Below are 16,597 nucleotides of genomic sequence, written 5' to 3'. Positions count from 1 at the left end.
CTCACTGACATTTACTGCAAACATGAAAGCAGTAGTCTACAAATAGAGACATAAATGCAAACAGCTGCAAAATCTGACAAACAGAGGAAGAAGGCTGCAGGAGGAGGGTGAGAAAAGAAAGGAAATCAACCAGAAAAGGGAAGAATAAATGATAGGAGTTCATTTGAGGAAAGACTTGATCTGATAACAATGTTGAGGCTAAGGTGGGGTGAGACGTTTACGTTATTATAACACCGTATTTTAAGACTTAATCTGAAGTTTTTCTGTTTTATCCTTACAGGTTTTCAGTCAGATTATAGATTATCTGAATTATTTAGTTAAAACACTTTTTTCGCGGTAAAAATGGCTTCAGTGCATTCAGGATGAATAGTGGGTTCATAAAGCTTAGCGTGGAAATCTGCACTAATTGGTCAGCAGCTGCTCACCCAGAAATGACAAATTTTCTTTAGAAACAACGCGGGCAGCACTCGAGTCAGGCGAGGATGACGGGGCACTTCTCTGGGAATTTGCCGAAGAAGAAATAGTTTCGAACAAGCAAAAACCAACAGATGATTCATCGCAGAAGAGAACTTTATTCTACTGGAATTTTTCTTCTGAATGTGCGTCGGATCAGATTAATAACGGAGCTGACGTGATGATGCGTTATCTCGGCAGCTCTGCTTCAGACTGTTTGTGTGTTACATAAACATGTATGCTCGTGTTCTGTTGCAGCATATGTCTCCTTTTTCCTGTCACTAATCTCTTATTTCCCTTTACTTTTTCTTCACTTCCTGTTAGTTTCCTACTTCTCTTGATTTCCTGCTCTGCATATTCGGTGCTTTTGGGATGGGTGGAGTCTCCGGGGTATCCCATGGGATATTCGCCTCATGACAGTGTGAACTGGACTCGATGTGCCCCCAAAGGTCACAGCCTGTTCATCAGGCTCATCCACCTGGACCTGGAGGACAGCCAAGACTGTGCAAATGATGCAGTGAAGGTCAGATTCAATAAGGAACAGGAATGTATCACAATGTGGATTTAAGATTAGCAATATTTACATTTTCTCTAAATATTTTGCACAGGTTTTCTCAAACGGAACCTTAATATCGATCCTGTGTGGTAAAAAGGAATTTGAGGAGCTGGAGGAGGTGGTGAATCCGTTGCATTTCTCCTCCCCTGGTGGCTGTCTCACACTTTTGTTTCACTCGGACTACGCAAACGCTGAGAAACATGCTGGTTTTAGAGGCTTTTACAGCATTCAAGGTGAGACGTCAAGTGTCCAGCTAAGCGCTGATGTCTTTTTCCAACAGGAAATCTCCTTTTGTTGAATGTACAAACACCATTTTAGTATTTAAGGCCAGTCATATTTTTAGACAGCATTCACAAAGTGTGCTGTGGTCAACATCTGCTAAAGCTGATGTGGAAAGCGTCTCATTATTCCCGCATCAAAGCTTCCGGGACCAGGATTTCCTTGTATAGTTGATGTGATGTCCAACGTTTGCTGTGCAACCTGAGCAAGCATGACTATTTGTTTTAGGCCGAATGAATACCTGTTGCGGATGCTTCAAAGTGTTCAAATGTTCATAGTTGAGTGGGAATAAAATGATGTTGCGGATGCAATAATCTGATTTCCTGCGTTAGACTTTAATGAGTGTGAGGACAACCTGAACTACAGATGCAGCCAGTTCTGTCACAACTTCATTGGAGGCTATAACTGCGCCTGTCGCCATGGCTACTACCTAACGGAGGACAAACACACTTGCACGGGTAAAGATGCCTTTTCTATTTTTTAGCTATTATAATATCTGCACAACAAACCAGGAGAAGCAGATAATCCAAGCTACAACGAAACATGAAGTGAAATTAAGGAATAGAAGAAGCAGAAGTGGTCGATCATGGATGGATGATTTTATGCGATTGTGTAATTATCTCATGCCAAATTCAGTGAGCTGCAATGAGGATCTGTCTGGGCTGAACAACGGTGACATATCCAGTCCCTTTTGGCCTGAGACGTATGCAGAGAACGCCAACTGTCAGCACAACCTGTCCGTGGTGGAGAACCTTCAGCTGGAGCTGCACTTCTCTGAGGTTTTTGACGTGGAACAAGGTCCTGATGGTGAATGCATTGATGCACTAACGGTAAGAGCTGCATCAGAGAGTATTCAAATACATCTTAAAAGAAGTTTAGCATGCAGGCTAAATGTGAAAATAGTCTTCTATACCCCTATTTCCTGCATTAGCCGCTGATAGAAATAGACGGGGAAATGCTTGGATTAGAAAAGCCGCGCGTCACAATGACAATGTCGCGATGGGGAAGTCTGTTCTTGGTTTAGAGTGCAGGAAATGGCAGAGCTCGTCTCAGCTAGAAGAAGCTAACCGTTAGCATTAGCACCTCCACAACATGGCAGAACTTCTTCAGGCTTGTGTTATTTGTGGAAAGCAAATGGAGTCAGTGGTAGAGTCAAGTTACTATTACCCAATTAGAGTCGGGATATCAGAATACCAAAATCTGCTAGTGTCTGAAAGAAAAGCACAAGTTTAAATAGTCCAAAGTTGATGCCAAAGCCGTTCCAAATGAGCGCTGTTCCTGAGCTGACACCATCTTTGTTGATTTCCTCTGCCGCAGCTCTAGCATTAAGGCCACCCAACAAACAAAGAAGAAGAAGTTCATTTATATAGCACTTATTTGAGATCAAATTCATAAAGCGCTTCACAGACAAAAACAAACAATAAAACTGATATAATAAACAACAAAATTCCAGGAAAACATGGAAAGCTAAACCTAGAAAACCAAAAAAAAAAAGGGAAAACAGTTAAACAATAAGAAAATAAATGATTGTGTCATGTGAGAGCGCTCATGCGAGAGAGTGTGTGTCAATGTAAGGGAGATCACAAACGCTCAGTTTAGATCCAATGTTCGTCATTTCAAAGTAACAATCTGACGTTACGTGAGCTGATCCAAGGAGTCCATCATCCCATGTGAGGAACTGGGGAGGGAGGGGTAGAGCATCTGTCTGCATAAACAACAGAGGAGTTTTGTACGAGCGACCTTGCAAGGCTGATGTGAGGGCGCCAAATTCAGATAAAAATTGTTTCACGTCTTCCGTTCAGTATCTCAGTGATCTTTGGTACAATTCCAAGCAGATGAAACGGGATCAGTTTCCATCGAGCCGAGCCGAAAGCTTTTCCAAGTTCTAATCCATTTCACTGATGAGTTAAGAAACCGAAGCCAGTTTTCTGGTCAAAGCATCCTTTCAGTTATGCTCGTTCAACGAGAGTGTGAATGCTGACAGTTCGACACATCCCTTCGTAAAAGCCAGGAAGTTTGCCAATTGCTCCCGACTGCTTTTGAATCTTATGACACACCAGGAACCCGCTCGCTCCAAAGAGCAGCAACCCGGTTATCATGAACACGGTTATATAAGCATCTTCTTCATCCTCAACGAACAGCAGCGACAAACACATGATCTTCCACTCGTTCCAGGAATCCATCATTTATCCTACCGGGTGTGTTTCGTCAGGGAGGGAAGGAGCCCCCTTCTTCATTCTTAACGTGGAAAAAAAAGTATCATTGGCATTCAGAGACCAGCTGACCAGATCCAATGGTTAATGAAAATTAGAAGAAAATGCAGAGAGGCACCCCAGATAGACTACAGGACAAAGAGCAGGCAAAGGTAGGAGGGTAGGAGGAGAAATGAGAAAAGCATCCACAATTGCCAGGGGCAGGAAGTTGGGAAGAGCACTGTGATTGGCCAAACACAAAACTGAGGCTACAACGGAGAGTGGCTAGACTGACCCGCAGAAGAAATTTTTTTTTGCTACTTCTACAGTTGGTCTAGATTTCTACACCAAGAGACTGCAAACGTGTTGAAAAAAGAGTAAAAGTGGTTTAAATTAAGAAAGCTGCTGCAACACGTAGTCCAACTTACGCTGTCTCAGATTTGGGTCAAAAGACCATAAAGTTCTGATCATTTCACGTGGCAACTTAACTACTTCTTCTGGTTCGACATCAAAAACAACTGTCCCAACAGAGAGTGGACGGAGATGGCGTGTCACAACAGGATATCGTGGTTATTGCGTTACCCTAAGTTTGAAAAAATATCACCACTGGCAATAACACTCAAACCACCACAGCTCCATGCTTTTCAACGGGAATCAAACATACGGTCCGTTCATCTTCCCTGTGCCTCATTAAGATGCAATTGCTTTTATTTGGACACATCAGAAAAAAGTCAATGAGTTATTTGTGGAGTTTTAACTTTTGACTTGTATGTAAGCTGCATGTTTCATCAGGAAGTTAAGAAACTTAACCTTGAATTTCATAATGCTTAAAGTGACAATCTGTATTTTTCCTGGTGATAGGGGGCAGTACATACCTAAATCATTGCAAGCAAGCAGTATTTTTGTGTTCAAGTAAATCTTTATCAACGGATGGCCATTAGGGTCAAAATTCTCTGGGAGCTCAACCTCCCACAAAATGACAACACATCCGAATCTCTTTCCTCACTGGCAATGAATGAAGAGGTAAATATGTATAACAACGTTCATGAATGGAAAATGTTTTGTAACCGTTTGTTACAAATCAGTAAACGCATTTAGTCCTCACGGGCTCCCGTAGAAGGAAACATGGCGTCTAATATGGCGCCACCCGGAGACGTAGACCCACTCCCAAGTATTTTAGACCCAATTTTTACGGTTTTATGTCATGAAGCCGCCAACATTTTTCAACTACTGGGCATCATTTAATTCATTTTGATGGCTTTTTCCAGAGATTAGCGCGGTTAAAACTACACATTGTCTCTAACAGATTGAAACTCACTCTGGGACTTTGGCAACATTCTGTGGTGACAAACCTCCCCCATCTCCCTTGCTCACTCACTCACACCAAGTCCAAATCCGCTTCACCTCTGATGGTTTCGGAGCAAACAAAGGCTTCAGCCTCCACTTCAAGACCAGAGGTAATACCATCTGCTTAAATACAATAAGAAACTAAAGTATTTGTCATGCAATCGCTGTTGAAAATAATTGTGATTTTTGTTCTCAAATGCAGATAAAGTCTGTTTACCAGAGGTGACCTCAAAGTCCACTGTGACCCCTCTGAAACCAGAATACAAGTGGGGCCAAACAGTGATCGTAACATGTGACGTTGGCTATGTTGCAATCTCAGTGAGTCCCCAAAGGAACAAAACTATACCATTACATTTACAAAAATACTAACACTCCAATGTGTTTATCAAACCCTGTTATTGGTAAACAGACACAAGCCAGCGATATTATCATGGAGTACGAGGCAAGCTGCCAGAGTACAGGAACGTGGGCTCCCAGCTACCCCTGTGAAAGTTAGTCCAGCAGTGTTTTACACCAGCTTTAGGATTTACTGGAGATGTTTTTAACTCACATGTTGTTATGTACAGTTGTGGATTGTGGTTTCCCGGTCCTCGGTGATGACAGCATCCTTCAGGTGGTGGATTCGGCTAAACAGAGTACCGTGTACGAAAAACAGATCCAATTTTACTGCAGTTCAAAATACTACAAGCTGGATGGAAATGGTAATTTCAGGAGTCACCTTCACCTTTTTCGCTGGTTTTTCCATATTATGATTTTTTAATCAATGTGCTTCTATCACTCTTTCAGACACCTACACTTGCAATGCCAGGGGTGAATGGATATCAATGGATGGCAAGGCAGAGATGCCAAAATGTGTAGAAGGTACAGTTCGTCTGACGTTTTATGAAATCGGCTGTTTTCTGAGCTTGTTTTTTAATCCCCTTTTCTCAATTTTAGTGTGTGGAATGCCTGAAAAATACACCCTAAGTTCAGGAAGGATTTTGGGAGGAAACGTTGCTGCTCTTGGAGATGTACCATGGCAACTTTTAATAAAATATCCAAAGAGAGGAGGTGCATCACTGATAAACGATATGTGGGCTGTCACAGCAGCACACGTAGTGAACGAACATCGAGGAATGCCCTTAAACTTCCACGGTGGAATAGTTAACGCAAATTCATCAGACAGCATTGTCCTCCAGAGTGAGAAGATCATTATTCATCCTGGTTATGAGAATAACGATGGCACAAATTATGATAATGATATTGCTCTTATAAGATTCAAGTCCCGAGTGAACCTTCAGCCAAATCTCACTCCTATTTGTTTGCCTAATGTAAGCAGAGGTGTAACAGAAAATGAACAAGGCACAGTGTCAGGCTGGGGATCATCACTAAAAAAACGCAATAATAAAATTGTAAAAGTTCAAAAAACACAGTACTTAAACTATGTTGACATTGGGGTTTATTCCTCATCTAAATGTGAGAACGTGCCCACCCTGCCCTCTAACAACAAAGAAATGTCTTTTACAAACAACATGTTCTGTGCTGGAGCTCCTGGGAAGGACAGCTGCACTGGAGACAGTGGAGGGCCATTTTTTTCACCCACGATGGGTTCAAGCGAAGGGCCTTATCACCTGATTGGCGTTGTGTCCTGGGGACCCAGCTGTCTGGATCCTGACCTCAAGGATGGGAAGGGGTACTACACCAAGGTAGAGAATTATGTAGACTGGATCAAAAACACAATCCAGACAGAAGAAAGGAATTTTGAGTTAAAGTAGAAAAGAAAAGTAAAGATGAAGGCAAAACGTGCTCACGGCTATAGAAATAAGAACTTATCTGATTCAACTAACAGCTCGTATGAAAGCGATGAATCATTTGTTCCAATCACAATAACACACTATGACTGCCTAATTCATTCTGGTATTAAAGAGAATTTATAATCCCTAATCGACACACCTGATTATTTTTCTGTACTGAGATTGTATCCAGATACTCTGTAGTTTGTATTAAACACAAAATGTGCTTGTATGATTCTGAATTATGCAACACTGTCTGGGATAATGATTCAATGTGATGATTAAAAATAGCATTTATTTTGTAACCAACGTTAAATATGGTAAATTTGGTGTCTTTAAATGATAAATACTCCAGAGATTATAATATGGTGCCAAAGTTCATTTATTTTAGTAATTCAGTTTGAGGTGAAACTAATATTTGAGGCAGACTCATTCCATTCAAAACCAGATATTTCAAGCCTGTATTTGTTATAATTATGATGATTATGGCTAATGAAAACACCACATTCAAAATATCACACAATTAGAATATTCAAAGAGTCACACTCTAATCAGTGAATTGATCTAAATCACATGCAAAGGGCTCCTGAGCCTTTAGATGGTCTCTCAGTCTGATGGACTTTTATATCATATTCAAAATGTTTGATTTTCCTCTGTATAAACAGGAAACCTTTGTCAAATAAATAAAAGACAACGAAGAAAGTTGTGTGTATTAAGCCATTATCTTGGTATTAATTTTAAACACTTCTTTAACAGGTTTTATATTATATGGAGATGGTAGACAGAGCAGCACATGGATCATGTATGGTTTAGGGATCATAAGGGTCAGAACATGTTACCATAAAACAATTCTCTGAACCAGCTAGGTGTAATTTCATAACCTGACAAGCCATCCTAATGCAAAGAAAACTTTATTTGCTTCAGCAAATGACCTGTCTAGATTCTAGGCTATTTGTGAGATCATGTAGAAAAAGCTATTTTTGGCATTTTGGCAGCCAGTGCCCATGCTGCATATAAAACAGATAATTTGGCTTTTAATTAGGAACAGACGAGGTGTTTTCTACCTCTTTTAACTATTTTCTCATGTTATTTTAAATTGTATAAGATGACAAATTTTTATCAGTGATTGCCCTAAACATTTAATCTTCCCTGTTTTTACTTTGTATTTATTTTTCGATCTAGTCACTTTGTATAATTTCATTTTTATTTTTGTATTGTTAGCTGTTCCTCACGCTGTGAAGCACTTAGGTCAGCAACAGCTATTTTAAATGTGCAACACCAATTAAAGTGACCTTGACCTTGAATGTCTTGACCTTTCAATCATGTCTCTACAACACTTCGCCTCCTGCTTCTCAGTGTCTGAGACTTGGAGTCAGGAAGCCTAGAACATCTACTGCCAGTTACTCATGGGATCCCAAGGGGCTTTTGCCCAGCCTGTTTTGACCCTGGGAACTCCTCCCACGCTTGAAAAAAATCTCCTTGGAGGAGTCCAGGAGGCCTAGAGACCACCAGCCAGAACCACCTCAGCTACATATATGATCAACATCCTGCCTTTAATCAAGAGCATAGTTTCTCAATTTAAGAGCATTTAAATGTCATTTTAAATCTCAGATCTTGTACTGTGGTCCTTCAAAACAAAATGTGCACACAAAAAAAAATCCCATTTTGCATTCAAATATGCTTTATTTGCTTTCAGAAATGAAATTGTGATCAATTTTTTTATGTGGTGAAGCTAAATAATTTAGACAAATAATTAATTATTTGCTTTTTATTACAAACTGTAAAGTCCAATCAAACCTAGGAGATTTGGTAGTAGTGGTAAAACTTTTAAGAGCACGGAAAAGAAAACAGGAAGTTAAAGGCCTTTTGTTTGTAACAGTTTTTTAAATTATAATAAATTAACAAAAGTTACCTGAACATACATGGGAACAGCGGGGGGTGGGGGGAGATCCAAAAACTTTAAACTTTTAAATGCATCAAAACGTTTTTCTGCGCTTTAGATCAACCAGTTACACACTTCCTGTCTAGTTACCGGAAGTACTAGAATTGTAGGAATTGTAGTTCAAAGCGGGCTGAGTTAGGAAGTAGCGAGTTCCCAGATCTTAGCCTGAAGGATTTAAAGTAATATTGACAAGAAAACCGACACTTGCTCATTATTTTGCCTCGTTAAAATGTTTACAAGTTGTTTCGTTTCCTGGAACGTTTCTAAACAGGCTCTGCTGAAGAGCAACAAGGAAGCTAGGCTATATGTAAAAGCCGTGTGCTGCCCCCTGCTGGTAAAAGTAACCAAGAAGACTGGAAAAACGAGAAAAATAAAGAAACAAAAGCAAAGTACACGTAATATTATTTTTAACTATGTAAAAAAATAAATCACGATTGTTTTATCTCACATTCACCTTTTAATCCCAATAAGTTTTTTTGTCTGTTTTATTGACATATCTGCTGTTCAAGGTCAAACATGATTTTGCCAAGACAAATAAAACATTCCTGGCATTAACGCAATCAGTTGCTAAACCCCAGAAACAACTATATGATATCAATGTGTTACAGCTCTGTCAGACTTTTGCTACGGATTAGTTCAGTCGTGAAAATGTTTGATCCTAGGTCGAGGTGGATTTCTTTCATCGTCTGGTAAGTTTAGTTTAAATATTTTTTATTCACTTGTGTTGGAATCAGATTTTAAAACTTACTTTTTCAACATAAATGCCCCATTAACTGGAGAATTTCTTCTTTTTTGCTGCAATTATAGTTATTTACAAAACAACAATTAATTCCAGTTTCCTACATGTTTTAATACATGGCTTCTACTCGTCTTGATTGTGCCACTGCATTTTTCAGTTTGAATCGACTTTGAACCAGCAGCAACAGCCTGATAAATAGATCAAACTCTTTTCCTGCATCTCTTCAGGTTTCTGTACGTGTTGGTGTGTGAGAGCCTCCCGCTGCCTGACTCAGGCCCTCTGATTCATGGGGAGGTCAAGTCCCCCCAGTATCCCCAGCCGTACCCCCCAAACCTGCTGAAGCAGTGGGACCTCAACGTGCCAGAGGGTTTCCAGATCCGACTGACCTTCACACACCTGGATATAGAACCATCTGCAGGCTGTTATTACGACTCAGTCACAGTCAGAGCCACATTTTACATATGTAGCATTACAGCATTACCCAAAATAACAGATCAATAGTAAAACACTTCATTTGAAGGTTGCTTTAAAATAACACAAACCAAGACAAATTGTAAAAAGGTTCATTGCGATAAAATCAACTAGAATTCACTTTGCTGCTGAGGCAGAATTTGGGAGTAAATGTAGAGATTTAATGTGACTTTTACATGCAGTTAAATGGGAATTGTTAGGCTATCAACTCATCCGTTATGCATCAGAAATTACAACCAGGTCAAAGGATCCATCAGCTATTAAAAGTGTGGAACATTGAAAAAACATTTTTAAAAACTTTTTTATGATTATAATCTGTCACTCAGGTTTTTTCATTCAGGCTGAATTTGAAAATAGTCTCTTACACCTGAATTTAGACTGTAAAATGCTAGGATTTGAAAAGCCTGACAGATCTATGTCACACTGTCACTTAACATTCATGACTCCATCTTGACTTGCAACGAGGAAGACTGTTGTTGGTTTAGCGTCCAGCAAACAGCAGAGAACATATCACCTAGTAAAAGTTAACCATTAGCATTAGCAACTCCACCACATAGCAGAATTCCTCTAGGCTCGTGTTATTTGTGGAGATAAAACATCCACAAGTCAGTGGTAGAGTCGCGTTGCCGTTATCCAATCCGAGGTGAGATGTCCAAATATCAGGAAATAAGACCCCAAAACCTGCCGTCTGAAGCTCAGCTGTGAGGTGGCTCACTTCTATTTCCTGGAAATGATGCACCGGTGTTTATTGCGTCCCCCCCCCCCCCCCCCCCCCCCCCCCGAGTACAACTTACAAGGCATTCAGACACAATTGCAAATGTATTGATTAAACAAGTGTTCCACACCTTTAAACCCCATAATCTTTCTCCTTTATGTTTGTTAAATATAACTCGACAAGATGGCAATTACATAGAACTAGACTGTACTAAAGACTGCAGATCTGATGATTCAACAGCTAAAGTTCTATTTCAGTGATGCTCTTCTTTAGCCTATGTATCTGTAGATAAGGATCTCATCCTTGCTAAGACAACCAAAAGGCAATACGACATTGTTTTAATGGACTTTAATGCACTTTTTCTACGTTCTTTTAAAGATTTAATTCTTTTGTTTAATCTGTCAGGTTCTGTACGATAAAAAACTGCTTGGGAAGTTCTGTGGCACTGAGAACTCTGCCAATGACCATCACCCAGGCTATGAGCCCATTTTGTCTCCAGGCAACAGGCTTACCCTCGTTTTCCAGACGGATGACTACAACCCAGAAAGGCGTCAGAATGTGGGATTTTCTGCTCAGTACCAGGCGACAGGTGCCTCTTCCTCTGTCAGGTTTTTGGTGACATTCCTCCACCACAACTGTCATGTATCTCACTAACTGAAGAGACTTTCTCATCTTCAGACATAGATGAATGTTCTGCACCAGAACCTGAAGATGGATCCGGTCCATTGTGCTCTCAGATCTGCCTCAACACACTTGGTTCCTATCTTTGCGCTTGCCACCATGGTTACGAGCTACACTCTGACCAGCGCACCTGCATGTGTAAGTTGGTAGCACGTACAGCACAAGCTTTAAAGCAACACAGTTTCCTGCTCCTCCGCCCTATTGGTTGAAAGTGGAACTACCACAGTCGTAAACAACCACTGCTGCAGCCTGCTGTAGCTAGCGCTAACAACAAGCTAACACTAACGTGTGCCAACTAATACTAAAATAATCCACGAAGTAAAAAGATCCACACTGTTGGACAAACTAGCGTAGGCTGCGCCGATGTTCACTCTGGTTTTAGCTCTTTGCTAAATCTCCAAAGACACGACTCTCTTACTTTTACTTCCAGGCTCCGCCATGATGCCAACAAAAAAAATCAAACGGCTTTTTCTTGTGCTTTTCATTGATGATCGGCAAACTGAAAATTCTAACCGCTAACATAACAGCTAACAGCCGTGAAAGAGGAAAAGAGCACCCCCATAGGACACCTACCCACTCCACAAAACTATCAAATGTGATTTTTGGTCAGCAAAGGGCAGTAGAGTGGTGTCATATTTGAAACTGGTCAAGTTTCTAACCCAACAATTACCGAGATCACTGTTAAAGCTCTAGCTTAAAGTTAAAAAACCATCTAGTGTTACTTTAATGCCAGATTTCTAACAGTCTTATGCTTGTTAATGTCCAGGAACTTCAACTCACAAAAACATGACAGAAAAGTTGTTCAGGTTTGTTTGACAGAAAGCTGAATAGCTAAATAACGACTCTTTGCTAGAACATCGTCTTGTTCTCTTTCCTTGTGTCCAGTATCCTGTGGTGGCGGTATATTTGATGAACCAACGGGACATCTGTTCAGTCCTGGCTACCCAAACCCTGCGCCTCATGCTTTGTCCTGTCAGTACGTCATTTCTGTTGAAGCTGGTTTCACCGTGTATCTTAACTTCTCCGATAAATTTCACATCGAAAGTGTAAACACAGAGGAAGGCCCAAACTGTTACTATCACTGGTTGGAGGTAATATCATGTGACCATATCTCTAGTGTATAAATCTTTGTACAATAATAAAACTGTTAACTACTCATTTCCTAAAGCTCACCGTTCCACATGAAAAACCTGTGAAACTGTGCGGTGGAACAAGCCCAGGGCTGATAAACACAAACTCAAACAATGTCACGCTGGACTACCACACTGATGATCAGGGACTGAGCAATGGATGGAGCCTGGACTACAGCACCAACAGTGAGAGAGCGAAAGCACCAAAAAACAGACCGAACAGCAAACATGAGGCTGATCACACATCTTCTTCATGTCTTCAGGGGTGAAGTGTCCAGTTCCAGGTGTTGTGGTTAAAGGCAGGGTCACTCCTTCCTTAACAGAATACTTCTACAGAGACTACATCTATGTACGTTGTGATCAAGGATACAAGCTGATGGCGGTAAGTTTAAACTTTCTTTTGTTTGTGTTTCTAAAGTTGGTCGTGAAAATATGTAACATGCTTTTCTTTAATTCTCAGGATGGCCGGGAGATTGAGAGTTTCTCTACTATGTGTCAAAGCAACGCACAGTGGCACCTCCCTCTGCCTGAATGCCACAGTATGTTAGTTATAAGATGCATGGCCGTAATTTGGGGGGGGGGGGGCATGCCCCCTCACCCTTTCCAAAGTCAAGTTTTGACCCCTGTACTTTTTACCATCCACAAACAATATTACGCTATATTAACTCATTCACTGCCAATGACGACTAAAGTCGTCATTTGCAATTTTTTACTGTTTGAGCATTGGAACGAGCCCCCGCGCTGAGAGAACAAACATCTCAGCCCTGAAGCCGATCTTCATCTGCATACGTCACAGATCACATGATCAGGAAGCAACACATCCATGTATTAGGAGATCGTTTTGGGCCGTTCCTGTAAAAAAAGTGAGGTGCGATCCAGAAAAGCGTCTGCCGATCACAATTCGACAACGGATTATGAAAGAACGGATAACGCTTGAAACACGCGGACTCTTCCTGATGTAAGAGGTGAGTCTCCTCTTTGTTTTGGTTGTTTTGGCATCGACATCATGCTAGCGCGCAACGTTCTGTGACTCTTAAAAAACAGTAAAAACGGAGAGAAACGCTGGCAGCGAAGGCCGTTAGTGATCAGGAAACGGCTGGCAGTGAATGAGTTAAATAGACACTGGTTGAGCTCTAGGACCAAGCGGAAAACAACCATTTGTGTTGAAGCCTGTGTCCCATTAGAACATACTGTGAAGATACGGTCTGCTCTCCTGCAGTAATTGACTGTGGTGAACCGGATCCTTTGCTGAACGGAGGAGTTCGCTTCCTGTCTGGTGCTGAGAATCAGTACCTTTCTACTGTTGAGTATCACTGCAACGAACCGTTTTACTCTCTACTTGGCAGCACAAATGGTGAGATCTCACTGCACTACATGCTCTCACAGATGTGAAGAGTGCATCCTTACACCAAATGCTGATCTATAAAACCCTTTTTTTCTGCTTCTAAGTTACTTTCACCTGTGAGGCAGACAGAAAGTGGAGATTGACCCGTGATGAAAGTTTCAGTCCAGTATGTCTACCAGGTATGACTTTAGTCTTACTGAAAATAACAAAAACTCTATAATGTAATTTTGTATATTTGTGTATTTTATTCATTTATTTATTCCAATTAGTCTGTGGCCGGCCAACACAATACATCGAAGGCTACCAGAGGATCATTGGAGGAAGTGAAGCTCCAGAACATACCATTCCCTGGCAAGTGCTATTAAATATAAACAGCAACAGGGGAGGAGGTATGGTCATAGCAGATCGTTGGATTTTGACAGCAGCTCATGTGGTGGTACACCAAGGACAACAGTCGCCGGCTCAGTCTATAAGGGTGAGTGGTATATGGACTGTTTACCCAGAGATTTTGTGTTTTTCAAGCTACACAAATGTCTGCTGTTGGTTTGCAGATTTTCATGGGAGACACAGATATTCACAGAATGGAGACCTCCTTTGTACATCCTGCCTCAGTCCATGTTCACCCTGAATACAACGACCAGGATGGATTAAATTTCAACAATGACATTGCACTGATCAAACTGCAAGAACCGATCACATTCAATGCAGCCGTAATGCCACTGTGTTTACCAGCAAAGAATGCCACGTATACCACAGGACTAGTGGGGTAAAACATACAATTAAATATCATTTATGGTAATCTCATAAGTAAATAGTTTTTACTTTGTTGTTAAATCTTTCCATTTGCTTTTACCTCTGCTCGTATATTTAACCCTACCACTGTCCTCATGGTTGACCCCGCCAGGAAAGTTGAACATTTAGCAGGATTGATGGTTTATCTCTTGAAGTCCAAATGGCAGGGATGAGGAGTGAGCACCACCTCACCCCTGTCACGTGGACCTCAAGGGATAAACCATCAATCCCGCTAAATGTTCAACTTTCCTCACGGGGTCAACCATGAGGACAGTGGGAGGGTTAACTCAACGTGGTATTTTTTTAATTAATAGTTAAGCATTAATGTTTTATCTCTTTATTTCTTAGACTTGTTTCAGGCTTTGGAACTACCAATGACGGTGGACGGCAGATGATAACAAATAAGCTAAAGTATGTTATGCTTCCTGTGGTGGATCAGGAGAAATGCAGGGAGTCAATCACTTTGTGGAAAAAAATAAGGCCAAACACACCAGACTTGACAGATAACATGTTCTGTGCTGGAACTCCTGAAGGTACGCAGGACTCCTGTCAAGGTGACAGCGGGGGTCCCTTCTCTGTGGATATTAATGGCCGATCCTGGGCTGCTGGGATAGTCAGCTGGGGGATTAAATGTGGACAGAGGGGAAAATATGGAGTCTATACGAAAGTCATCAACTATCTGGACTGGATCAAGCAAGTCATGCAGGAGAACTGAAAGTTAAAATGATTAAACTCAACAAGTGGTGAAGCTGCTGTTGAGACAGAAGTCAAACTAAAGCATTTGAAGTGCAACACCAACCTAAATATACATTAAGCTGCTGAACAAATCAAACATATGAAAGAAACAAGTTACAGGCGTAATAAGTAGTGAATATGTTTTTGAAACAAATATAAAAATAAAGACTTCTGCAATAAATGTCAGACCACATGTATTTAAACACTAAATGTGGTGTTTTGGTAGATGATTCAATGCTCCTGTTGAATCTCTATAGAGATTTGTTCATTCATTTGTGAATAAAGGAGTCTGATACAAATCCTTGCGTCCAGATATATGAGCTTGGTACTGGTGTCAATGCATCTGCTGTCTCTTAGGTTGTTGATTATCTCTTAAATTAACCTCAGCACTGAGGAGCACATGATCTGATGTTGTGATCAGTAACATCCAACAGGAGGATGGCAGACGTTCTCCTGTGACTGCAGCATTGTGGTTTACAGGACTTGGACAGGAGATAAAGTACAGCTGTTGGTTTTCCTGCACTGATGCTGTAGAAATCCTCTGTTCATCCATCTTCAGCTTATCGGGTCGAGTCGGGTCGCGGGGGCAGCAGCCTAGGCAGGGAGGCCCAGACTTCCCTCTCCCCAGCCACTTGGATCAGCTTCTCTGAGGGAATCCCAAGGTGTTCCCTAGCCAGATGAGGAACGTTGTCCCTCTAGCATGTCCTGGGTCTTCCTTTAGGTTTTCTCCCACATGGACATGCCTGGAAACTCTCACCAGTTCAGGAAGCATCCGAACCTGATGCACGAGCCCCTCAACTGGCTCCTCTCGATGTGGTGGAGCAGTGGATCTACTCCAAGCCCCTCCCGGATGACCAAGCTTCTCCCCCTATATTTAAAGGAGAGCCCAGCTACCCTGCAGAGAAAACTAATTTCAGTCACTTGTATCCGCAATCTCGTTCTTTCGGTCACTAACCCAAAGCTTGTGACCATAGGTGAGGGTAGGAACGTAGATCGACCGGTAAATTGAGAACTTTGCCTTCCAGCTCAGTTCTCTCTTCACCATGACAGATCAGTTTAATGCCCACATCACTGCAGATGCAGCACCAATCTGCTATTAATCTCCCAATCCAGCTTTCCCTCACTCGTGAACAAGACCCCGAGATATTTAAACTCTTCACTTGAGGCAGGACCTCATCCCTGACCTGGAGAAGGCATTCTACCCTTTTCCGACTCAAGACCATGGTCTCGGATTTAGAGGAGCTGATTCTCATCCCGGCTGCTTCACACTCGGCTGAGAATCGCTGCAGCGAAACCTGGCGATCACGTTCTGATGAAGCCAACAGGACCACATCATCTGCAAAAACCAGACTGCTCCTCAGGGCACCAAAACGGATCCTCGCGGCACCTTGGCTGCACCTAGAAATCTTGTCCATAAAAGTCATGAACAGTTCTATATTTGTTTCCCT

At 41.5% G+C, this 16,597-nt stretch overlaps 1 protein-coding gene across 1 annotated transcript; it reads left to right on the top strand.

The window, feature by feature from the left end:
* The first annotated feature begins 78 nt into the window (after positions 1-78).
* On the top strand, positions 79-15,448 carry c1s.2 (complement component 1, s subcomponent .2). The gene is made up of 25 exons (XM_070551942.1): positions 79-203; positions 778-976; positions 1,062-1,242; positions 1,621-1,746; positions 1,925-2,118; positions 4,787-4,937; positions 5,030-5,145; positions 5,237-5,318; positions 5,394-5,528; positions 5,614-5,688; positions 5,764-6,578; positions 8,813-8,875; positions 9,106-9,230; positions 9,508-9,721; positions 10,872-11,055; positions 11,145-11,285; positions 12,033-12,238; positions 12,316-12,463; positions 12,541-12,659; positions 12,738-12,816; positions 13,497-13,631; positions 13,727-13,801; positions 13,892-14,097; positions 14,174-14,388; positions 14,763-15,448. Exons 1-25 carry the CDS (start codon positions 190-192, stop codon positions 15,127-15,129), a joined length of 4,365 nt encoding a protein of 1,454 aa, XP_070408043.1. The 5' UTR covers positions 79-189; the 3' UTR covers positions 15,130-15,448.
* Positions 15,449-16,597: the final 1,149 nt, after the last annotated feature.

This window comes from Nothobranchius furzeri, chromosome 5 (assembly GCF_043380555.1).
Source record: "Nothobranchius furzeri strain GRZ-AD chromosome 5, NfurGRZ-RIMD1, whole genome shotgun sequence".
Classification (NCBI taxonomy): Eukaryota; Metazoa; Chordata; class Actinopteri; order Cyprinodontiformes; family Nothobranchiidae; genus Nothobranchius; species Nothobranchius furzeri.
The sequence above is the reverse complement of the archived record's forward strand: the minus strand, read 5'-3'. Positions and strand labels throughout refer to the sequence as shown.